The following is a 25,634-nucleotide window of genomic DNA, read 5'->3' on the forward strand; positions in this document are numbered from 1 at the left end:
GAAAGCAGTGAGTCCAACTGTAGATGGAGCCAGAGCCAATGACAAACAGAGCCAACTAATTCCAGTTTCTCCTTCGTCCTCCATGCTTCTGACTACAATGGTTATGTATTACCTCCAATTTCAGAGGCAGCATGCCTCTTCATACCAATTGCTGGGAAACGCAGGTGAGCAGAGTGCTGTTGTGCTTGTGTCCTGTTTGCAGGCTCCCCACAGGCATCTGGTCACCTAGTATGAGAACAGGATGCTGGAGTAGATAGGCCACTGGCCTGATCCAGTAAGCTATTTTTAATGTTCTTGCATCCTGCCAAGTTCTACAAAGGCAGAACAGAAACTAATGAGGTGGAGGCAGCTGATCACCAGGGTCACCACCTGGACTGGTGCTAAGTTTGAGGGGAGGCAGGTAGGGACTGATGGAGAAAAAATGGTGGGAGAAGGCTGCTGCCTTCATGTCTCGTCTGTGGACTTCCAAGAGGCATCTGTCAAACCAGTGCTGGACAAGGTGGAGCCTTGGTCTGGTCCAGCAGGTTTGCTCTTGTGTTCTTACAAGTGGGGCATATGAACAAATATTGCAGTGTGGGGTGCTCCTGTCCAGAGTTCCAGCCAACCAACCAACCAACCAACCAACCAACCAACCAACCAACCAACCAACCGTGTCTTCTTTCAGTGGACTCCATTACACTATCCTCCCTGTGGGTTGATGCACATGCACCCAAAAGAGCGAGAGACAACTTTTTGGGACCAAAACCATACATTTTGATCAATGAGCCCAGACAAAACATTTCAATAAGTATTCACTGTAACATTTTCTAACTGAAAGCCTTATATAGATATTTCGCCTTATAAGTGGGACTTGTGATGGAATGGTGCAGTGTGGAAAGCTCCAGTACAGTGTGCCAGCCACCTAGTCATATCCACTTCCCAGGACACTCCATTACATTTCCCCTCCACTAGTTTCCAATTCCAAGCAGACATTTAGCATTTTGTAGGTGCTAAAGCATGCACAGTCCTCATTGGACTGCTTGGGAGATTTCCATGCCCCCTTAAATCCCCACCCCCAAGTAATTGTTTCTATTTCTGCAAACCTTGTAGTTCCTGCTAGCATGCCAATTCCTCTTTTGTTTCTCAGGATTCCTGAGATGTAGCCATGATGTCTGTGCATATTCAGTAATACACACATCCACAAAATGAAGTGCTAACTCAGTTATAAATATTCATCATTATTAGTATATATTCTAAAGGCTTTAGTGTTACATATGCTACAGTCAGAAGGATGCAAGGAAGATTGGCATGAATGATACCTACCCTGCTCTTCAGCTATGAAGGCTCTCATAGTGACTTAGTGACTGACATACAATCAATTTAAACAAGACAGTCCCTTAAAAAAAAAAGACACACAAAGGGACAGGGAGGGAAATGTGGGTTGGAAGCAAACTCAGACACCTGTTCTCTTATAGCTTTCTAGCTGGCATAGAAACAGTTCAGGTGAAGGAGGCTCCTGATGGAGCTCGTCTTCCAGCAAAGTTGAGGAAATAGCTCTAATGAAGTTGTCACAAGGTGCAGAAAGTCAATGATCTCTCTGAAGATAAGAGAAAGTGCTGATAAAGGGAAGTGAGGAAATACTACGGGGGCTGGTGTGGAAATGTGGAGAATTTCAGACTGGAAAAATTAAAAACAGAGAAACTGAAATTGACAGATTCGCCTATCTCTAATCTTCAGGTCAACTGGCTTTGTGCTCTGTTTTGTTGCGTGGGCAGGGAGAATAGGACATTTTAAGAACTTAATTTCCCTGTACATTACAAAACAAAGCCTGTTTGACTTCATTCCTAAAGGTGCTTCTGCTGCGAGCAAATATACAGTGGAGCTGTTTCTAACAAAATCAGGCTGGTCTAAGCCAGGAGATAATTACAAATGACTTTACAGCTCCTCTGGTCTTTCTGCTCACAATGCCTGATTAACAAATCAGATCCCAGAACAGGTAAACTGAACATAATAGCATCATTTTTTTTCCTATTTACAGTGCTCAGGTTGTGAGCGCCTTCATTTACATTACCATGGGACCATCCACGGACAAGAAGATTGTTATTAGTAGTATTCATTTTGTTTCTATTCCACTTTGTATTTTTAAGAAAAACCCCTCAAAGCGGTTTACAACACATTAAAAAACCAAATAATCCAGAATAAAACATTACTGAAGAAAGTCCAATATAAACTATGCATTCAAAGCAACATAATTAGTAGGAAGCTAAAAGATTTCAAAATAAAACATTATGAAGGAGGTCAGTTACAGAATGCACATTTAGCACAGTAAAGTTAACAAAAATAACACATTTCAAAAGAAAACATTTAATAAAAGGAGTCAAATATAAAATGCACATTTAAAACAACATAATTAACAAGAGAATTGAGTATTATCATAAGCATAGAAGATACCTGCTGCTGCTCCTGCCAATGGTGGTTCATGTTGGGTGATGGCTGTGGAAGCTCAGGGCTTCAGTCCTATACCTCCTGTGCTATAACAAGTCTGTGCATGTGACTGTTAACCAGAAGGCTGGTGGTTTGTGCCCACCAAGGGATTGGCTGAGGGCAGGATTCCTGCATTGCAGGAGCTTGGACTAGATGACCTCTTTCAACTATACAATTCTATGAGTCTATGTGGAGCCTTATTGAGCTCAGTGGAACTTTCTTTGGGCTAGAAATGTATGTGCTTATGCCATAAGTCATATAAATCTAGGCTAAGGAATTTATGTGCTTGCCCTTTCAGAAGCGTTTTGCTATGCTCTCCAAGTTTAACTCTCACGGACATGCCAAATAGTTAAGCTGCTTTGTTTTTTGGTTGTTTTTTTATGTAGCAGGAAAAAGGAAGTGAATATCAGATCAGGAAGTGGTGGAGCAATTGTATTACTAAATGTGTAACTGGAGCAGAAGTCAGCTGAAAACATCTTGGTTTGGCTGATGTATTGGCTCCTGTCCTTAAACACTGTTTGCATGAACCGATTTTGCTTTGCTTTTTTGTCCCATATTTTGCTGCTCACCTGCCTCTCTGAGCTTTGATAGCAGCAAATGCAGATATTAATGAGTTCCAAAACACTCTATTCTGCATTCAAAAGCTCGTCACATTTACATCATACATTTGAAGCACCTGTCATCCCCCAGAGAATCCTGGGAACTGTAGTCTATCCCTCACAGAGCTACAATTCCCAGCACCATTCTTCATACTGTAGGAATATGCATTGATTTTAAAAGAAAGCTTTACAACAGACTTCACTAACTTCTGACTGGGGCTGATGGGAGTACTAGTCTGAAACATCTGAAAGGCACCAGGTTGTCAAAGGCTGCCTTGCAGCAATGTGATTTTCATTTTTTTCTTTCTTAGTGCTGCTGCCTGTCCATATAATCTGCTGATTTATTTCCTGTTTTCTTTTTCCATATGCTGCGTCTGCAGAAGCTGGAGAGAGAGAGAAAGCGTTTTAAGTGTAGCATTTCAATGTAAAATGTAGAGTGGAGATGAGGATATTTCACACCTGCTTTTGAGAAAAGAAATGCATTTTGCTTTGTGGGTGCTAATTAGGTACAGCAAAAGGATGAGGAATCCCACCGGCAAATGAAGTGAACTGCTCACAGGGGACAAAAAGAACTACTCTGAATTGCAGCCATTTTTGGTAGCTGACGTTTAGGCAAAAAGATCTTCAGCAACCTCCAAAGAGCTCAATACGGTACATATAGCTCAATGGCAGAGCATCTGCTCTGCATGCAGAGGATCCCAGGTTCAATCCCTGGCATTTTCAAGTGCCTCTGGGAGACACTCCTTCCTAGATCCCTGAAGAGTCGCTGTCAGTCAATGTTGACAGTACTAAGCTAGATGTACCAATGGTCTGACTCAGTATAAGTCAGCTTTCTTTCAGATGTGTTGGGCTGTAGCTTAGTGCTTTGCACACAAAACATCCCAGGTTCAATCTGCAGCACTTCTACCTAGGGCTGGGAATATCCCCTGCCTACAACCATTGAGCCCGCTTACCAGCGGGAAGGTAAACGGCGTTTCCGTGTGCGGCTCTGGCTCGCCAGAGCAGCGATGTCACGCTGGCCACGTGACCCGGAAGTGTCTCCGGACAGCGCTGGCCCCTGGCCTCTTAAGTGAGATGGGCGCACAACCCCAGAGTCTGTCAAGACTGGCCCGTATGGGCAGGGGTACCTTTACCTTTACCTTTACCTTACAACCATTGAGCACCACTGCCAATCAGTGTAGACATCAGTGAGCTGGAGAGACCAGTGTGTTCTGACTTGGTATATAAGACAAGGAACTGGACACCTCCAGACCTGCTTTGCTTTAGCAGCTGCTGCATCATGTGCCTTAAGACAATTGCTTTTAAACCTGTTATATGCTAAGCAACACATTGCTTAAGGGGTTTGCAGAACTTTTGTACTATCGCCTTTTAATGTGTTGCTGTGGCAGCAAACGTCAGGGTCTGCTTTGTAGTGGTGGTGTTTTTTCTGTGTGTATGTTTTTACTAGAACTCCAAGATCCACCATCCAGAACCAGGTGCAAAAGACATTCATGTAGAATGCAAATATTCTTCAACTAGATATGTGTGTCATTCAATATTATGCAATTGGCATCAGGAGACATCCTGAAGCTAAATATTGTGTGTCTCTATGTTCGTGAGACATAGCTGTCAAGCGTCCCTTATTTGGAGGGACAGTCCCTTATTCCAGCACCATGTCCCGCTGCTGTCCCTTATTGATGGATGTCCCTTAAATGTCCCTTAAATGATGTTCCTTAAATTTCAAAGGAAGCAGCTCCTCTCCCTCCCTCCCTCCCTGCCAGCCAGGGAGGAGGGAGGCTCCAACTGTGTTGCTTGGCTGTGTTGCTCACCCAATAAGGAGTCTAAGAATGACTTGGGGGTGGAGCTTGCATGCCTTGCGCCGATCAAATCGGCCACGTTGCCTGGGGACTCGCCTTTGCTCAGCGCTTCCCAGTGGAGAGGTTACGGTGGTTTTCCTTGAGGCTTCGTTTGGTTGCTGGCTGGGCTTTCTGCCTTTGGCTCAGAGGGGCTCAGAAGTTGAACATACCTGTGCTGAGTGCTCGGATCGGAATTGGATGGATACGTCATTGACAGCCCACTCACCCTTGCCGGCGAAAAGGTCTGTCTGGAGCGGGGGCACATGGTGGGGAAAAAGGAAAGGAGATCTTGTGGGAGGGGGGGAGGCTGTGTGTGTGTGTGTGGCTAGTTAATGCAAGCTGAGGGGCTTTTTGAATGCTGGACACCATTTTGTTGCACGTGCTGCTGCAAACTTTGCAGTGCAAAGCCAGGCCAGGGAGCCATCTTAAGTTGAGGCTGCATAGGCCTTGTGGTGCATGTGATTCAGATTCTATTCAGTTGAACCTCTGGTTACAAAGTTGGTTGGACAGTGTTCTTGAAGCTACCAGCATGTGTTTGACCAGACTGCAGGAGGACAGGAAGACTGGAGTGCCTGGAACAAGTGAGGCTGCAGGTCCCTTATTTTGGCTGCTGATCCCTTATTTTCAAGGCTGCTGGTCCCTTATTTTCAAATCTGTAAGTTGACAGCTATGGCGTGTGAGAGAGAGAGCTTTCTGTATTTTAGCATCATCATTCACAAGAAGAGGGCAAGGAGAGTGGTTTTGTTGCTGCCATTCCTAAAAGAACTGGGAGACAGAAACCCTTGCCAATCTACCTTCTGCCCATGCTGTACTGTAACCTTCAACAAGAGTCACTTTGAACTGCTTTTTATTATTGGGCCTGTAATGCTTTGGACTCAGAAGGAAAGGAATAACAAATGTCCCTTCCTGAGGGATACCATAGAGCATAATCAGAAGAATCTGGGGTGGCTGGACCAGTTTGAATGAATTATCTCCAGCTGAGAGCAGCATGTACAGCACTTTGAGCTGCTATGAGAAAAAAGTGGGATATAAATGCATTGAATAAATAAATATTTTGTTTATTTTCAACTCAAATGAGGCTGCTTCCCAGCATTCCATAATAATTTTGAGTCTGTAACAGATGAAATAAGTGCAGAGTTTTTTCTTCAGAGCTGTCACTACCAATGAGATTTTTAAAGAAGAAAATAAATGGGAGCCAGACTCTCCTAGCTTCTGTGTAGATCTCTAAATGGAAATAGGCTGGCATCCATCCATCATATGAGCAGTACATTTAGATTTGCAATGATGCTTTTGCTTCTAAATCTATGGTTTAATTACATGCTCCCTGCTGTAAAGATCTGTATTTCAAGCAGTGCATTTTTATTTATTTATTTTGTGTAACATGGCCGTTGGATTATCTCCAGCATTTGGGGCTGTGTTCTTTATTTGTTTGTTTTAATGCTAAGGAGCCTAATGAGCCCAACAAGGAGAAAGATCCTGTTTTCACTGTAATGATGCTCTGCCAAGCAACCCATTCCAGATGCAATGTGACTTTGGAAACCTTTTCAAAGCCTCCATTGTCATCTCAATACAAGTGTGTGTGTGTGTGTGTGTGTGTGTGTGTGTGTGTGTGTCTTTACAGCTGTCACCAATTGCACATCTTTGGGAAACAGAGTCAAAGCAACTGGGTAGTGAATTGCACTGGTTTCCCTGCAATTACTACTACAAGATATAGTGATGGCCCCCAACTTGGACAACTTTAAAAGGGTTTAGATAAATTTGTGGATAGGGTTATCAGTTGCTACTAGTCAGGACCTACTGTGTAAATTGCCTCTGGTACGACAGGCAACATGCTCTTGAAGACTAGTTGCTGGAAATCATGAGTGAGCCAGTGGCGTGCAGCGAAATTTCTAACAGGGGAACAGTTAGGGCCAGAGGCGCCCACTTGCAAGAAGGATGGGGGGATGTCATGCATGTGACATTATGATGTCCTGACATCGCGCACGTGAGCATCATACCTCCCTCAGCCAGCCAGAAGCTTCCTGGGCTTTGCAAAGGAAGTGCCAGGGCTCTGACAGGATGCTGAAGTACTCCTGCTTCCTTCCAAAAGCCGGGTGGTCTTTGGGAAAATGGCAGGACAGATCTTGGACCCATCAAAGCCTCATACCTACCTCCCTAAGCTGGGCAGAAGATTCCTGGGCTTTGGGAAGGAGGCACCAGCAGAAAATTTAGGGGACTAGCCTATTCCCCTTATGACGACATGCCACTGGAGTGAGCTGTTGCGCTCAGGTCCTGCTTGTGGGCTTCCCATGGGCATCTGGTTGGCCACTCTAAGAACAGGATTAAGGACTAGATGAGTCTGAACCAGCTAGTCTTGCCAGGTGCTCTTATCCATGTCACAAATGAGGATACTCCTGAGATGTGGAGGCTGGTCCATCAGGATAATTGAGAATACCCCACCAACCTTAGCCAGCCCTACACCTGCCTACCTCCTTATTTACATGCATCTCAGGGGGTGGCACTGGCTGTCAAGGTCTTCCTCCTTAGTTGCAGTGTTGCCTTTGTTGAACTGCAGAAGGATGGGAACAAAACTAGGATAAGCTGTCTCTGCTCCACCAGCCATTTGTTCTGGCTCTATATATTGTTGGTCTCCCTGCCTTTTGCCCTTCCAGTTCCAAAGGGCACCAGCCTTCTCTGCTCCTGAGCATATGTGAGAGAGGCGAAGGGGCAGAACCCAGGAGTCCAACAGAGTGGCACAGCAGACAGTGGCGAAGTCAGCAGAATCAGATGTGCTACAAGCAGGAAGTGGAAGCTGGAGCTGATGGGAGTTGTAGTTGAAAACATCTGGAGGGCAGTAGATTGGTAGAGCATCTGCTTAGCATGCAGAAGTTCCTGGCATCTCCAGGCAGAGCTGTGAGAGGCTCCAGTGTGAAAACCTGGAGAGCTATTGCCTGAAAAAGTAGAAAATACTCAGCTAGATGGACCAAAGGTTTGAGTCAATATGAAGCAACTTTCTGTACATCTTTCTAGGTTCCCAAAGCCTGAAGTAAACAAAATGGGATGCCTCTGGTTGAGGAACTCAGTGTCAGTAAAGGGTGGAGGTTAAAACTTGCTAGAACACCCATGGTAGAGTTTGAGTGTTTAAAGGAGATAACAGTTGGGAGTGGCTTCTCGTTTAGAAGAATGCCTCTTAGTTGTACTGGCATTCCAGCTCTACAATTCTACGATTCTTTGATTCTATGATAAAGTCTTAGTGTCCCACAAGAGCAGCCTCACAATGATGCACAATGGTGGAGCTGAAAGCATAGCACCTAGGAATAAGCTCCATCAAATAGCATGCTACGCACTTCTGGCTAAATACGCATAGGCTCACGCTGCACAAAATGTTATCTTTTTCATTACTGAACAGCATCAGGTTTGACTTTGAGACGCAGTGATGGATTTTGTGCAAAGTGAATCTTGAGTTGTGAACAACATCAGATTCCTCCATATTCGTATGCTGAATTGTAAGATATTAAGCAATGAGATAAACTTTAAAGGATTCATTCAGGACCTTAACATCGCTGAACTGAATGGAGGGGCTAATAGCATTAATACCCCAAAACGGTATTGCTTCTGTTGTAAAGGGAACTTGGATGTAATGGTTCTATACTTAGGGCAAACAAAGTCAACCTGGTGCTCTCCAGATGTCATTGGAATCCAGCTCCATTTACCCCAGGCAATATGGCCAGTGGTCCAACCAGATCTGCAGAGCACTGTATTGGCTATCTCTGACTTAAGGAAAGGTGGGCTAAGAGAAGGATGAGAAAAGGGGGGGGAAGGGGGATGAAAAAGATGCCATTTGCAAGTTGCATTCTTCACATTCCCAATGAATTGCAGTAGGAAGGATATAATTTTATATGTTGCTATGCAGGCTATTATGTCTACAATAGAAACTGATAATGTGTGACAGCAGCTTATTTCTAGACCAATCATGCACTGGAGAGCTTATCATTTCTAGACAGACTGCTAAGATCCAGTTTTGTTGCCGCCAAATATCGTTTCCATCTGATTTGTAATTGTTTGATGGCCTGTTGTTTGTCACAGTCCAGGTGCTAATGGACAGATGTCCCTATCACAAGACCACCATCACGCTTGATTGCAGCTGTTCCTTCTCTCAGGGCAACTCAGCATTTATTTATTTAGCTACTGAATGTATTACGTGCATTCAACTGCTTTCTTTCCATAGTGAATTACAGAACTGGTTATCTTTATATCAAAGCTATACTCATAGTGAAGAATGGCAGAGCAGTGCTAGAAGACCTAAAGGTGTGATATCACATTAGCAAACTAAATTATTGTGGCCATGCCCCTTGGTTCAGCAGGACTCTTCTTCACCTGCCTCTGGCAATCACTTTCTTCTCAACTTTAAGATTGCCACCCATGTGGCCACTTTTGGCCATGTCCAGAGTGCATTAGATAATAGTTCAGGACCCATAGGTCACAAGGCCACAGCAGATGAGTCAGCACAAAGCTGTCACCACATGACTTGCCACAGCCTCTTCCTCACTCCCTGTTGGCCTTGGAAGAGGCTATCCATCTGATTTCAGCAGCCCCCCCTGCTATTTATTTATTTATTTATTTATTTATTTATTATACTAAAACCAAACTCATTAACCAAGAACAGAACCTTATATAGCTCAAATGGCACCAGACATGTTCATGGAAGTTCAAAGGAACCCCCCTGCAGAAATCATTTCCAAAACTACCCAATAAGGACTGATGGATCCTCCAGATGACCTATTTATTGAGCATTCATCCTGATTAGCTTGCATAAAGCTTACATGGAATGTGGATGATATCCATTATTTATTGAGCATCGGTACTGGTTTGTTAAAGGGGTATCTATAAGACGTTGAGCATTTGTTCTACACTCATTCCAATTTGTCTGTGGGGCACTTATATGTTTTCCTGTTAATCATTTGTTAATTCCACATTTTCCATTGCATTTTTCTGCCACTTTCTGGACCGCAAAAAGTCCAGTTCTTTTTTTAAAGTGGATTTCTGGTGCTTTAATCCATTTTAATTGCATAAACCTAAAGTTTGGGTATGCAGTTTGGAGACACCCTGAATATGCTCAGTGGTTATATAATGCTGACTTACTTGGGGGGAGGAGAGATGGAGTATCCTGGAAAAGTGCTTGACAGTCTGGCTACAACTGTGGCTCTGTACATGATATATCCCAGAATCAATGGAGACTGTCTACTTGTTTTTTCTACACAGTCAGCACACAGTCTAACACCAGTTTCATTCAGAAAATAGTTTATTGCAGATTGATTCTGCATTACCCCAATTTGTTCATTTGAAAGCAGATGTAGACAAAACCAGATATGGGGTGTGTGTATCCACACTTGCCCAACAGCATTCTGGGTGATTGTTTAGTGTGCAAGCACTTACACTTTGGAACTCCCTGCATATCGATATCAAGGATGTATATTCACTGAATTCTTTTTGGCAATGCTACACTCTTTTTAGACAAGCCTATATAAGTGCTTAGAAAGTTGATGTGAATTTTAGCTTGTTTTAGTGGTTTAACTTTTTATATGTTCTAAAACTATTACTTAAATTTTTTTCTTGATTTTCTTGTTTTATCTTTTTGTAAACAGCTTTAAGATTGTTTTTGTTACATTCAAGCAGTGTGTAAATTTTATGAAATAAATATATATATATATACACCAAGAATGAAACACCACTTCCTTCATTCACCTGGGACATGTGCAGGGAGGAAAAGACATTGATAAGCTAACCAAGGAGAGGGTTTTAAAATACATTATCAAGTAACCACGCCCACCTTTGCAGACTCAATCTAGATTGAAGGCAGCATGTCGAGGATGAGCATGGATAATTCTGGATTGAGAAAAACTGCTTTTGTTCTGCAAATGGGTTAGTGTGTACAGTCTCTGAACCGGAACAATACAATATTTTGTTGAAGGTCCATTTACTTTATTTATTTACAACATTTCATTCATTAGAGTAGTAACAATGGAAACCACCAGGGTTTTCAATTTTTCATGTTTTAACATACAAATTTTCATTTTCATAGTGTACTGTGGTTATAGGATATGTGAAATGCGCTATGATTTTAACACTCTCAGAGGAGTGCAGTTGCTAAATTTATGCCACTCCTCTAGTTGAGAAGAATTCTGAAATCAGCATGCTTGCATTTACATTAGCTAGTAATTACAACAAACATGGTTAAATGGGAGCAAACCCTGTCTTTGGCAACAGTCTCAATTTCAAGGCTATGTTTTGTGAAAATTACAAAATTTCCTGTCAAAAAGGGAACTGAAGTGTGCAAATGGTTGCTCTGAATGAATGTCATGCAGATGAACTCCTATAGGAGCATTGCATAATTTGGCACTTTAATGCTTCTTTTGTGCGTCTCAATCCTCCTCCTCCAATATTTTATCTGCTAGGAACACAGTTAGGGACTGAATTAAACCTCCTGCCCAGTTACCTATGAGACCTCAAACAGGGTACAGAATTTTACAGCGACTGACGCCACCTGCAGATTCACAACCCGATTTCATGATTGAACATATCCTCCCCCTTTCCCAGTGACTTTTCAACCCGTGTTGGATTTAGTCTTTTTTAAAACAACAACACATTTTCAGCTTCTGAGGGCACTGCTTTGGAGAAGGGCATACTGAAGGTGGTGTCGCTTTGTACATGGAAAATGATCAAGGAGCCCTCCAGAACAGTGGGAGATTTTTGCAGGTGTATTCTGCAACATGCCATTAACGCAATAATAGCATATTAATAGTGGATTTGTACTGGACCATCCAAACATCACTCTGCTTTATTAGTTGTTCTGCAATGCTTCTCCAGTGCTGCTACATTACTGCCATCTGAAGGGACACTCTTGCCAGAAGCTGAGTTGGAATATACCCCAGTTCAGCAAAGGTACCACCAAGGCCAAGAAGCTGCCAGCATGGTTAACACACATGGTTAATCTATTGGAGGCAAAAAGGCATATTGCCCCCCCAAAAAAAACAATTTAAAATCATCATAATCAACGACTTATTAAAATAGATTATAAGCAGGAAACAGGCTATGGTAGTGGTTGGACCTTTGGAGGAAAGGGAGGCTGCATAAGGGAGGAAAAGGAGATTTCAGAGACGCTGAATGATTTATTTGCATCTATATTTACTACAGAAGACGTAGGTTAGATCTTTGTGCCTAAACTTTCTAAAGAAAGGAGTCAGAGGAATGAAGACAAATAATGGTAATACCTCTAGGGCATATGGGCAAATTAAATGAAATCAAGCCACTGGATCCAGAAAATATCCAGATAAGAATTTTTAAAGAACTCAAATAGGAAATTGTTGATCTTCTAACAAAATTATGTAACATCCCCAAGAATGGCTTCTGCACCCAAGAACTGGAAAGTGGCCCGTGTAATGACATTTTTTTTTAACACTTTCTGAAGAGATCCAGGAAACTACAGGCTGGTTAGCTTAATGTTTGTTCAGTCAAATCCTCCATGTTTAGAGGTATTATGAATAGCAGTTGCTTGGTTGGGGAGAGGGAAAAAAATAGCAGGAAAGTGTTGCTATTGCCCTCATGAGTCCCAATGAGAGGGGAAGCAATATATCTGTAATTATGATGATGTGCTTGTGAGCTTCTCAGAGACATCTGGCTTGCCACTGTGGGAAACAGGATGCTGAAGTATGCTAGGCACAGGATCTTTGGTCTGACCCATCAGGGATACGTGTATGTGTGTGAGATGGAGAGTTGGAGTGTGAAAGAGATGGATAAAACGAGTGTGTGAGACAGAGAGATGTAATGACTGTATGTCTGTTAGAGAGACGGTATGTGCACATGTCTACGTGAGAGAGACATGTGTGTGAGAGAAACAGTATGTATGCAAGCATGAGTGAGATATGGAGGGCATGCATGTGAGAGAGATGGGAGTGTTTGTGTTTGTGTGCGAGAGAGAGGTGGGCGGACAGTGAGAGATGGATAGAAAATGTTTTCATGTGTGAGATAGAGTGAGCAGGGAGCCTGTGTGAGAGAGGAATGCAAGTGTGTGTGTGGGAGATAGTGATGGGGTGTGTGTATTAATAGAATGATGATGATGATTTATTAAATTTGTAGACTGCCCTTCATCCAACTATCACAGGGAAGTTCACAGCATAAAATGCAAAATGAGAACACAAAATGCATAATAAAACAAAGAGACCAATAACTCCACCCCCAACACATTGAAAAGGCCATAGAATGTTAATCAGCCAAACACCTGGTTGAAGAGAAACCTTTTCGTCTGGTAAAAAAGAAGTGTATAACAAAGGCACCAAGACAGCCTACCTGTGGAGAGCATTCCACAAACAGGATGCCACTGCTGAGAAGGCCCGTTTTCATGTTGCCACCCTCCAGACCTCTCATGAAGGAAGCACACAATGATGGGTCTCACATGACGATGGCAGGATCCAGGTTGGTTCATATGGGATGAGGTGATCCTTGAGGTATTGCAGTCCTGAGCTGTTTAAGGCTTTATAGGTTGAAGCCAGCACTTCAAATTGGGTCCGGAAACTAATTGGCAGCCAGTGTAATTGGGCCAGGATCGGTGTAATATGCTCAAACTCTTGCCCCAGTGTACAACCAGGTAGCCAAATCCTGCACCAGCTGAAGTTTCTGAACTATCTTCACAGGCAGCCCCACCTACAACACATTGCAGTAATTGACCTGGAGGTTACCAGAGCATAAGATGACAGAAGTCCAAATAGGTGTACAACTGGGCCACCAGCCAAAGTGGATGGGAGGCACTCAGGGCTGCTGAGGCCACCTGAGCCTCAAGAAAGGATCTAGAAGAAACTCCAAGTGACATACCTGTTCCTTCAGAGGGAATGTAACCCAATCAAGAGCAGGCAACCTCCCATCCATCCAGTCTAGGGAATGTGTGCTATATGTGTTATGTGTGTGAGAGAAATGAGCTTGGGTGAGAGTTGGAGTGAATGTGTGTGTGTGAGAGAGAGATAGAGAGTGATGGAGCTAATGTGTATGAGAGAGACAGAAAAAGAGGGCTGGAGTGAGCTTCTGTTAGGAGGGAGAAATGGACCGAATGTGTGCAGGTGTGTGTGAGAGAGATGGAGCGACAGTGAGGGATGGGACGAGTGAGTGTGTATGACAGGGTAAGGCATGGATGGTGAAGCGAGCCTGGCGCGTGTGTGCACTTGCGAGTGTACGTGCTTGTGCTTGTAAGACAAGGAGCGTGTGTGTGTGTGCACCACCAGCTCGCCCGCCCGCCGGCACACATTCTGGCGGGCGGAATCCCCCCAGGGCCAGCGAGAGGGCTGAGGCGTGGAGGGAAGCGCGACAGGCGGGCGAACCATGGTGGCCGTCACCTGACGCCGCCGCAGCTCCGCCGCCATTTTGTCTGGGAGTGGGAACGCGAAAGGGGAAAAGAGATCGGCGAGGAGGAGGAGGAGGAGGAGGAGGGAGGCGTGGTGTAGGAGGAGGAGGTAGAAAGGGGACGGGGTCCCAGCTGAGAGGGCGGACAAGCAAGAAGGCAGGCGGAAGGGCGAGAAGGAGAGGATCTGTCTGAGGCAGAGGCGCCCGCCAGAGCGAGCCGGAGTCCTCTGAGGGAAGGAGGGAGCCTCTGTCCGCCTGGCCTCGGTTGAACCCCTCAGCGGCAGCAGGAGGAGGAGGCTCCAACAAGGCCGGTGCACTGGGCTGGGCTTCTCCTTGGTGGGGCGGTGGCCGGCCCTCCTCCTCCTCCTCCCTGCCGCCCCGTTGCCCTCTCGGCCCTCCTCCTTCTACTCTCTGGGCTGCCGCCGCTGCTGCTGAGGGGATTTGGGCGCCGGGGAATTCCTCGCCTTGCCGCCGCTTCATTTTGGGGTCCAAAGGAAGAAAAGAGCCTCAAGGCCGCGCGACCACCACCACCTTCCTCCTCCTCCTCCTTGTCGTCGACATGTCGGGCCAGTCGATCACGGACCGGATCACGGCGGCGCAGCACAGTGTCACCGGCTCGGCCGTCGCCAAAGCCGTCTGCAAGGCCACGACTCACGAAGTCATGGGCCCCAAGAAGAAGCACCTCGACTGTGAGTAGCGCAGCCGTAGCCGGGCCCGCCAGGCGAAGGGCTTGAAGGAGCCTGGGTGGGTGGGCTGGTGGTGATGGTGATGGTGGCGGCTAGCCCCAGCTGGGGAACTCCTCGGATAGGGCTCTCCCTGCCGGCCTTTCCAGCCCCCCGGGGGAATGACCTGCCGAGGAGGTAAGGGTCGCCGCCGCCGCGGGGATTGACAGCGCAGCCCTGAGCATGGCTGTTCAGATGTCAAGCCCCGCTACGCGTTCAAAGGGGAAACGCTCTCTGCTAGTTGGGGTGTGTGTATATGTGTGTGCGTGTGTTTTAGGATTTCAATGCAAAAAATCACACGAGGAGTGGGGCTGGCTGACTTTCCAACCTCGCCCCGTTTGCGGGTCAGAGCGAAACCGTCAGACTTGGTGGGTATAGGTTTAGTTTTGAAAGGGCTGAGCGCAATGCCACTACTGGAAGGAAAGCAAGCAAAGCTGTGGGGCGGGTGGGGGGGGAGGATGCAGCACGACTAACAAACTAGGATTGATAGGGTTTGTTTCTGGAGGTTAAGGTTGCAGTTTTGTGCTTGCATACCTGGAAGGAAGCCCCGTTTAACTTTATTTTTGAGGAGGTAGGGTTTTAGGATTGGGCTGTTCAAACACAAATGGCTTGCTGAGTGCAATGTATGTTTAACTTTCGGTGTTAAAACATAACTCTCAAATTGGCAGTGGTGGGTGTGTTAAACTACTAGTACGAGTTCAGGGTTGTCAAGACAGACAGGAGAAATTCATTTAGGAGGCTTGAAAGAGACATTACCAGCTGGGCAGAATAGGGTTGTTTTGTGGTTGAAATTGGACAAGATAGATTCTTGGCAGGGTGCAGGGGAAGGATATTAAAGCAGGAAAGTTTTGTTTTTTCTTAGTTTTATTTCCCCCTCTTAATTCCAGGACTTGATAATGATGGCAGTTCATTTCCAGTGGCACATTGACTCCTTGATTGTTGAGCTTAATTACCAATTGTACTCTTGGGGGTATCTGGCTTTCTCCATCACTCCATCAATTGATATTACAGTACCAGACTTTCTGGTTGTGATTACTTTGGTAGTTGGTCGTGTATGCGACATTTGCAGTAGGAATGAGATCCTGCCAGTATTGCAACAGTTGTCAAAAATTAGTGGGGCTGGGGACTTGGAGTGAAATGTTGACAGCCCCTTTCTTTTGCAGACTGAAGACTTGCTTTTTCAGAGCCTCTTACTAGACTGAGGACCCACTTTTTTATTACAACCTATACCCAGGTCTTGTATATGTGTTCGTGACTTGGGCTTGGGGAGAGATCCAAAGTTCAGTAGTAGTGCTTATTTGCTCATAGAAAGTCCTAGTTTCAATTACCAGCATTTCTTGTTAAAATAGAAAGGTGGTGCTGGGTGGAATCAGTTATCAAGAGATGAGAAAGACCCCTGTCTTTGACCCTAGAAGATCATTGCTAGTCAGAGTAGAAATTCTGTGGTATAAGTCAGCTTCTAGTGCTTTGATTTTTTTCTTTCTAGGAAGAGCAGGTGCAGAGGAGGACAGCAGGGCTTCTTACAGTTTGTGTAGAAAAGAGAATTTCAGGTGATGTGGGGTAATTGAAGCTGGGCCTGCAGAAACCACCTTTGGTGTAAAACTGGGAGCCCTGTCCTTTTCTGCACGTTTTGTCTCCTACTGATCAAACCACGTCAGGTTTTCACCCACTTGTGAGTCCTGGCAAAGTGGGAAGTTTAAGGCAGATGTTTTAAAATGGGCTAAAAGGAAAGGTGTGGTGGATAAAATGCTTTTATGAAACAATATCAGTATACTTGGCTATCCTTGAATAGTATTTACCTGTTGCTGTGCCCCCCCTCCCCCCAAAAGCAAAGGAATGCTGTTGCTTTCATTAGTAAGGTCAGTAGCTTTTAGATTCCCCCCCCCATCTTGTGAATTTACATTGCAACTTCCAAATAACTGAAATTAAAATATCTGTTCCCTAAGAAGTCAGTGAATGAATATTGTCAAGTGACTCTCATCATAATGGAATCTGCCTCCAAATAAAGAACATTCTTAACCTGATGCCTCAAAGGTCTGAAGTCTTCTGTTAACACTTTGACCAGATAAGATATTGTAGTCTGTTTACTTAGAGTTTAGCAGTCTTGTTTTACATGTATGGTTAAAAACTGCAGTCCTGGAAGATGAAAGTTTTCATCCTGAAATTAGAGTAGCAAGCTAGTTGAGAAATTGGCCAGTTTGTCTCACCTCAGTCATAAGTTTGCTGGGAAAAGTCACTATCTCTTGGCCTCAATCTTTATCTGCAGTATGGGACTAATACTAGGCTATCTTATGTGGATGTTGCAAGGATTTCTGAGATAATGTATCTGAAGTACTTTGAACACTCTAAAGTGTTTTATACATGTTCAGTAATGCTGTTTCATTAGTGCTGTATGTTTCATAATGTATTCAACAGTGCATAAAACACTGTCTACCTAGAAATCTACTTGCTACCCTTTGATGTGGAGAAACTGTGTTGACATGAAATGTAGTTACTCTGCTGCATATTGCAAAACATATATTGAATCTGATTGTTGCTTGGTGTGAGTGTGTTTCCTATTACTTTCAGGGACAACTCCCTCTGACTTACCAGGGGCTCCAGCTACTATGTGGTGCAGTAACAATGTGCATTTCCCACGTCTTACTCTGTGATTAAATATTTCTTTGTGAATACTGATTTGTTTATGATGTACTCTTCGATCCTGTTTCTGCAAATATATAAACTGTTTTGCATGGCAAAAGCCACCCCCTTTTGAGCCCTTCTTGTATTTTCATTTTTTTAAAAAAAGCCAGTATCTAGACACTCTTTACAAAGCAATACATAAGAGGCAGGCACTATTTTACTTAGTTCAATAAGAAGCATTAGTTGCTTACAGTGTTCTGACCAGTGATTGCAAAGGCACTGTGGTGACTGATAAGAATTTAAGCGTTTATTTTAATGTTTAACTTGACTTGTGATAGCCCCCATCAGGTATCCTTGGTGTCCTCCACCTCCTGCAGCAGTATTTCTGCCTACAAGCCCATTGTGTGTTTAATCCCATTCGATTCCAAAAGATTATTGGGACTTCTTGTGCTCAAAAGCTGGATCTTTCGAAAGCAATAATATTCTGAAGTCTGAATAATTATGTAGTCCCTGTTGTCATCATTGGTATGCTAGCATCTTAGAGTCTTTTAAGTATAACACAACATTTTGTTGTCTTGATCATTTCTCTATCTTCTGCGGTTGTGAAGTCACCCAAGGCCTAGGTCATAATGTAACCTTCATATGTGCTTTTGAAGAATGATAGTCTTCAGAATGAAAGGAAGTATAAATTAATTGTAACATCCGAAGTTCTTGATCCCAGAAGGTTAGTATATGCAGCTGTTGCAGCAAACAACAAAGAGTGCTTTGGCACTTTAAGGACTAAACTTATTTATTGATGCTTGTGTATTTAAGAGTAGTTTACAAAGAGTGTTTTGGCAGTTTAAACTTACTTATTGATGCTTGTGTATTTAAGCATCAAATCTTAGTAACCATAGCTCCAATATACTGTCTATAAAATCAGAAGAATACTTTCTTGTGGTTTCTGTTTCCTGTGAAAGGTTGAAGTTCAGATGCAAAGTTGAAATCAATAATTGAGGAATAATTGATATTGATTTATATATATTAGTAACATTGTATTAATGTAATATTTTATTTTTATATGTAACTATGTATTTTTGTACTATTTTGCATCAGGAAATTAAGAGGTGTTCACATTATGTTATTGAAGAGTTTTAAAAGCAATATCTATCTATCATCTATCTATCTATCTATCATCTATCATCTATCTATTTATCTATCTGTACTTTTTGCCCATTTGTTAAAATGAGTCTATAATGCGAATCTCACTCCACTGGAATAATTAAGTGCTAATAATTCTTTATACAACATGCCATTATCATGAAGTTCAAGAAGAGCTGTGAAGTGCTTATGCGATTTCTTGTACATGAAGCATTGTTTTTTTAGGTTGTGGAAAAAATGGTTCTGCTTAATCCACTAGTTTCCTTTGTTTGAAAAACGGTTTTTATTTAATGCTGACTGTGTAAGGAAAGGTTGATGGTTTGGAATTATCTGAAGCTGGGAGCCATTGGGGTGTTTGTATTGAAGAGGTTATCAAGCACTGCTGTGCTGGTTTTCTTTATAGAAGCGGAATAATCTGTTTTTTAGGATTGTTAATACAGGGTGGATGTGGGTAAGAAAAGATATGTAAGGTAGATAAATGGTATGCCCTTACTCAAAGCTTTCCTCTTGTCTTCCTTCTTCACATAGCACTTACAAGAATGTATGATCATCTCTTTAACACTTTCAAAGAAGAAGTATACCAGTTGCAGTAAAAATGAAACTAGAACGGTATCTTAGGCAATAAGTGAAAATTTGGGTCCAGAGAGAGGGTTGATCAGAAGCCCAGCAAAACTGATGTGGTCTTTCACAAACTGTGAATGCTCTCCAGCTTAGACTGCCATTTGGCATATCATAAAACTTTCACACCATGCATCATAATTGATACTTCAAACATGCCAAGATTCCTGCACTTCATGTTTTTAAAGGATTGTTTTTGTAAGTTACTCTACACAGAAGGAGAGATGATCCATTGACATTCATAGCCTCTGGTTACAAAATTTGTACATCAGAACAGATCACCTGCGTATCAAATAATATAAAAGATGCTTTTGTTTGTTTATTCATGAACCCCCTTTTTGTGGCAGCTTGGTATACTTTGTTTCCCAACTGTTTATCCCTTCATAGTTGAATGGATATTTGTTTTGGTTTTGAAAACTTTGAAACATGGATGGGAAGCCTATGGCCCTCCAGATATTGTTGGAATCCATCCTTCATCAGCCCTAGCTAGCATGGCCAGTAGTCAGGGATAATGTAGGCCAACAGCATCCCTATCCCTGCTTTAGGATAACTATAGTAATCGTTCTCTCAGTCTGCCCTCTCTGTCCAAACATGGTATCTGATAGCAGTCTGGTTTCTGATTGTGAGTGGGTTATCCTGGCACTGTGATTTATTTATTTTTCCCACTGCTGGACACACTTGAGAGAATAATTCATTCTGATACAATCTTGTATTTGTATCTTGCTGAGCAAAGAGCACTGGCAGTGGTGGTACTTTGCAGATGTAGTAGAGAGATAGTAAGGACACCAAGGTATTGTTTGCCTATGCAATGGACAGAACATTGAACCTGAATTAAAGGCAATTTTGGAAGTTTGGGCCCAGTCACTGAGCTGGTTTGCACACTTAATCTTAACTATGGTTTAAAGGTGAAAGTGCATTGTGCTGATGCATGGGACCAACAAACCTTGGTTATTGTTTGTTTGGAGCCAGGTTTAGTTGTGACTCTAAAACAAATCATGGCTTAGATCTTGCTGGCATGGCAGAGAAGAAGCAAAGCAGCCGCGATTTAGCCCTGTTTACCAGCACAAATCATAGTTAACCTTAATTGTGGCTTAAAGTGGCAGGCAAATGAGGCCACTTTGTCTCAGCCTAAGGTTGTTATAAGAATTAAATAATAGCATGCATGCTGCCTTGAGTGTTTTGGAGGAACCAGTCGAGGGATGCAGATGTAGTTTAAAAACGTGTGCCCATATAATAGGCATTTCAATGTGAAGATAAGGAGAATTAACTTAAAACTGGGTGATCTGAGGGGCCCTACAAGCCATATGTCTGCAAGAAATTATATCCTGCAAAGATATAATAGTGTATTTAACACTTATAAAGTGCATAACATGTCCTAAGCGCTGCACAGATATTAAAGGTAAGGCAGTTTGTATACATTCAGATTTATACATTTTACACCTGAATCTTTAGCCTGTTTATGTGTTTTCATCTTCATTGTCCAGAGATGGCCACTGTACTGATATTGGAGAAACTTGAGAGCCCCCTTTCTATTCCACTTCTTTTTTGTTATCTTTTGAGGAGGGAGGTTTCTATGCATTGACTTGTACTGCCATTTTAGTGTATCCTTTCATAATAATTCTACTAGGAGAGCTCCAGTTTTTCTACTGACTTGGCTAAAGGAAGCTATAAATGGCAACCAATAACAAAATATTGCAATGTTGCCTCAGAACCTAAATTCTAGAAAATTATTGTAAATATGTTAGCACACTATCAGGTTTGGAGTAAATCTACACTAAAAGTTACTTTGAGAATAAAGCTGAGGAAAAGAGGTATAGATTAGTTAAGTATGCAGCAGCAAAAGATAATCGTGAGAAAACCATGGAAGAGTGGGAGGGAAGTCAACTTTTTAAGTGAATGTATACTGGAAAATGTTTGATCAATTGTATTTTATTTGTGAAAATTTATAAATAAAAATAAAACCAACCTAAGTTCTAGGCTCCACCCAGCATGGAACTGGAGCCTTGGATTGCTGCTTGGGGCTCACAGAAAACACCTCTTTTCTTTCCCATTATTTTGTATACCAGTGATTCCCAACTGATGGTCAGAATTTTCAGAAGTAGGGGGCCTGGCTTTTGAAAAACAGGGGTTCCATATTACTTAGCTATGGAAACCACTGGTTCAGAACTGGAACTAGCTGTCAGCCTGAACCAGTTTTATTACTGCAGGGAGGTGGGGATGAGGTGGAGGGTTGCTTAGGGATAACGGTTTGTGGTTTTCTTCAACTTTATGGCATAAATATTCTTTCTCTCCCCTCCTCCTAATGCTTATTTCCAGATTACTATAAACTGTTAAGGGCTCAACAGGTCACTTCCTGTCTCTTACTTTCTTAAGTTAACACATTCAATATTTCATTGCTCAGCTGCCCATAACCATGAACTTCAGAAAACACGGGCCTGAGAGGTTTTCCACTTGCCCCATGTTTTCTAGACACAGGTCCAAGCGGTATTTCATTTATCCCACCCATTTCCCCAGGAAAACCCACTGTTTACCACTGAATCAGAACAAATGTCAATCCACAGAAAAACTGATAGAGGTTGATGTTTGCTCCAATTTAGGGGTTTCTGAGAGAAAACGGGGGGCGGGCGGGGCGGGCGGACTATCAAATCCTAGGCAAACCAGGGGTTGGAGATGACATAGGCAGTCAGCTGTAGAACACCCATCAGACTTCTGCAGCTAGTTGGCACAGCTGCAGCACTTCCCAGCCATTGTGGATCGGGCTCAGGGGAGTTGTAGCTCTTAGTAGGTACTGTTCTGAGGATTAGTTACAATAACACCTCTTTGGCTGCTGCACAGCAGCTGAACCATGCAGTCTGAACACAAGATATGCCTGGGGTTTGCCAGGGTAAAGAATGCCAGGGATTTAGAATACAGTAGCCTACAGCACTACATGGCACAACAGAGTTCTGAATTGGATCCTTGTATGGTAATGGAGGAAATCAGAACTTGTTAGTCTCAGAGGCATGCTGTGACAAGAAACACCCTAAGGAGCTCCTTTTTTTTTTTGGAAATACAGAAAACAGTTGTAAGTTTATGATGATCTCTAGCAGATACTGTTATACAAAGTTCTTTTGTAAGGAAGATGTAGGCTGGAAGAAGTACAGTACTCCTTGTAGTAATAAAGCTGGAGAATAATTATGCAGAGCTCATGAGTGCAATACAATAGAAACCAAATTGGGTTAGCTTCCAGTGGTTTCATGTAAATGTTAAAAAGACTGGGGGCCTCTATAACCACGAGTCCTCATGTTTGCTTCTTGTTACCTGCACCTTTCCCTTTTCTCCTCTGTGTTGGTCTCCCAACTGTGGAAATTTATAGACCATAAGATCTTCAAGGCAGGGATCTGTACTTTGGTTAAGTTACTCTTAAAACCCCATGCACAGTGATGATGGTGTTGTTGTTGTAGTAGTAGTAGTAATAATTATAATAGAACTCAGATGAATAAAATTTCCAAAACAAGCATATGAACTAGCAGCTTTTCAGATAATCATTTGCTGGCATTAGTGGGGATGGATCTGGTTTTTTGTACCTCATCCTGTGAGCCATCACCTATAGTCTCCATTTCTTTCTAGTGTAATGTAAAGGCTTATTCCTCTTCAGAGCAGCCCTGCCCCATTTCTGAGGATCGAGGCCATTTAGCTTCAGTGATCTTCAATCTTCAATGAGCTTCAGTCTTCCTTGATCCACAGAAATGGAACAGGGCTGCTATTTCCATCCTTTTTCTCCTGGTCATTTCTGTGAAGCAGCAACAGCAGAGCTTTTTAAACAGCTGCAAGTGAAAGAGGGAGGCATCAAGGAAGAGTTGAACGTTGCCTCCATAGTTGCCATTGGGTATAAATGTTGGTAAACAATTCCTGTGCTGCTTTCTGTGCACATGGTCTTCATATATGCAAAGAGAAGAGTAGGAACATGTCAGGAGAAGAAAAGGCAGTATTCAGTATCATAATGCTTTCTCCCCGTGGAAGGTGTGTGCCACTGAAATTCTGAAGTTTTGTTATAAAAGACCAGTACACAACTCTATCTTGGTCATTGTTTCAGAATTCTCAGAATCGGTAAATTAACCTTCATTAAGCCAGATGTTCATATGTGTAGTGAATTGTTATCTTGGATTTTGTTACTATTGAATTTTAATGAGATTTCATCATAATGTGTGATATTGAAACACAATTTTTCCTTCACTTCATTCACTAAAACTCTGTGTTGTGTTAATGTGCACTAGCTTCAGTCTATGTGGTCTCATGTAGATCTGAAGGTTTAATCAAATCATCCATCTACACAGTTTATAGCAATAATTTCTATGTAGTAGAGGTGGTAGACATTTTTGTTTACCCGGGTTCCACCATAACCAACAACCTTTCCATTGATGCTGAGCTGGATAAGTGTATTGGCAAAATATCTACGGCAATGGCTTGCCTCTCCAAAAGGATATGGGAGAATGTGATGCTAACGTCCAATACCAAGATGAGCACACTGCTTTGTGATAGTGAGACATGGGCAACTTGCACCTGCCAGGAGCTTGGTCATGCCCACACAATGGAAGATAACAGGACCCCCAAGGACATGCTCTATGGGGAGCCTGGCTTCAGGCACTAGGCCTGTTGGCAGACTAATTCTGGTTTGCAAAGATGTCTGCGAACATGAAGGCTGGCAACATTAACCCTGCCATGTGGAAAACCCTTGCAGACAAACACAGTGCCTAGAGACGGACAGTCAGGTTGTGTATCCACAGCAGTTACCAGAGGAGGAATAACCACCGGGAAGAGCACAGAAAGAAGAAACGCCTTGGTACATCTGTAGTAGCACAACTGGATGCCTTAATCTGACCCAGCTGTAACAAAACATCTCTCTAATATTGGTCAAACTTCCAGCAGTTTGGCTTCACCCCCAAGTGTGCACTCCTCCATTGTCTCTTGAGGCAGATGGATTTCAACAACAATATGTAGTTAAGCAGCACTGATGGGGAAATGATGCATTTGAAATTGCGAATGTTACAGGTGCCCATTGTGGTTTTAGTACTTCATAATCTTTATTTCTGTTGGCTTATAACACCTTGCTTTCAGGATTTGCACTGACTGCCAGTTTGCTACTGGGCAAAATTCAAAGTGTTATTAAAAAGTTAAAGGTAAAGGACCCCTGACAGTTAAGTCCAGTTGCAGCGCTCATCTCGCTTTACAGGCCGAGAGAGCCGGTGTTTGTCCACAGACAGTTTTTCCGGGTCATGTGGCCAGCATGGCGAAACCAGAGCAGCGCATGGAAACACCGTTTACCTTCCCACCGAAGCAGTGACTAATTATCTACTTGCACTTTCTGGTGTGCTTTTGAACTGCTAGGCTGGCAGCTGGGACCAAGCAACGGGACCTCACTCTGTTGCGGGGATTCGAACTGCCGAGCCCAAGAGGCTCAGTGGTTTAGACCACAGTGCTACCCGCATCCCCAAAATGTTATTACTGACATATAAATCTCTATGAAGCTTAGGACCAAGTTATAAGAGACTGCCTTACCTTTTATACACCCAGTAGATTGTTGCAGTCTGTGGGAGAGTTTCTGATGCAAGTTACAAAGATCTCAGAAGCCCACTCTGTGGAAAAGCATTCCTGTTGAGATGTGACAGGTGCCCACTACCTGCACTTTTTGGAAACAATTTAATATACTTTTGATCTGACAGATTTTCCCCAGCTGGATAATGGGTCTTCACTTGCTTCATGCATGCACCTTCCTTGGTGCTTTTCTCCACATAATTGCTCTTGGCTATTCTCTTGTGCATATGATCATATGGAGAAACGCAACATCTGAATAAGCAAGCAGTGGTGGGGGCGCCATAAGGTACTGCCACAATCATTTAAATTGCTTGCTGAAGGGATTGATGCACATCTCATATTGCATTTTATACCCAGGGGTGTTTGGAAATGGCCAGGAAGAGAAAATCTTTATCTGAACTAGCCCAAGAGGTGGCTTATGTGATCTATTAGTGGAAGGGATGCTGACATTAACTTCTGATACAGATTTATATATACACCATATTGCAATTATATTAATGTCACCGCCCAGCAATAGGTCTATGTATGCATTTGTTTGTTCAAGAGATTTAGAACCTACCCTTCCAGTACATTTACATTCCTCAGAGCAGCTTGTCAGAGTAATGAAATGTGAAAATATATTTGTTCATTTTTATTGAGAGTCATCCAGCAAGCACATTCACAGATCACAATACATAGATTTCATTCTTCAC

General features: G+C 43.0%; 1 protein-coding gene and 1 long non-coding RNA gene across 4 annotated transcripts in view; one reads left to right on the forward strand and one right to left on the reverse strand.

The window, feature by feature from the left end:
* Positions 1-1,197: 1,197 nt before the first annotated feature.
* On the reverse strand, positions 1,198-13,711 carry LOC310836837. Its single transcript, XR_014560252.1, has 2 exons — positions 13,223-13,711; positions 1,198-3,445 (listed from the first exon to the last, which is right to left on the reverse strand). It is a non-coding gene; the product is annotated as an uncharacterized lncRNA (long non-coding RNA).
* Positions 13,712-14,297: 586 nt separating this feature from the next.
* LOC310836646 (phosphatidylinositol-binding clathrin assembly protein-like) overlaps positions 14,298-25,634 on the forward strand; it is a 55,606-nt gene continuing 44,269 nt past the window's right edge. For 2 of the 3 annotated variants that reach the window (XR_014560172.1, XM_083722268.1), the window contains exon 1: positions 14,298-14,955. Coding sequence is in view for 2 of the 3 variants with exons in the window: in XM_083722268.1 (XP_083578394.1) it covers positions 14,826-14,955 (130 nt within the window). In the remaining variant the exon portion in view is untranslated. The remainder of the gene's footprint in view (positions 14,956-25,634) is intronic. The other variant, XM_083722269.1, reaches the window with a different exon arrangement.

The sequence above is a fragment of the Podarcis gaigeae genome (genome assembly GCF_964106915.1).
Source record: "Podarcis gaigeae genome assembly, chromosome: Z".
NCBI lineage: Eukaryota > Metazoa > Chordata > Lepidosauria > Squamata > Lacertidae > Podarcis > Podarcis gaigeae.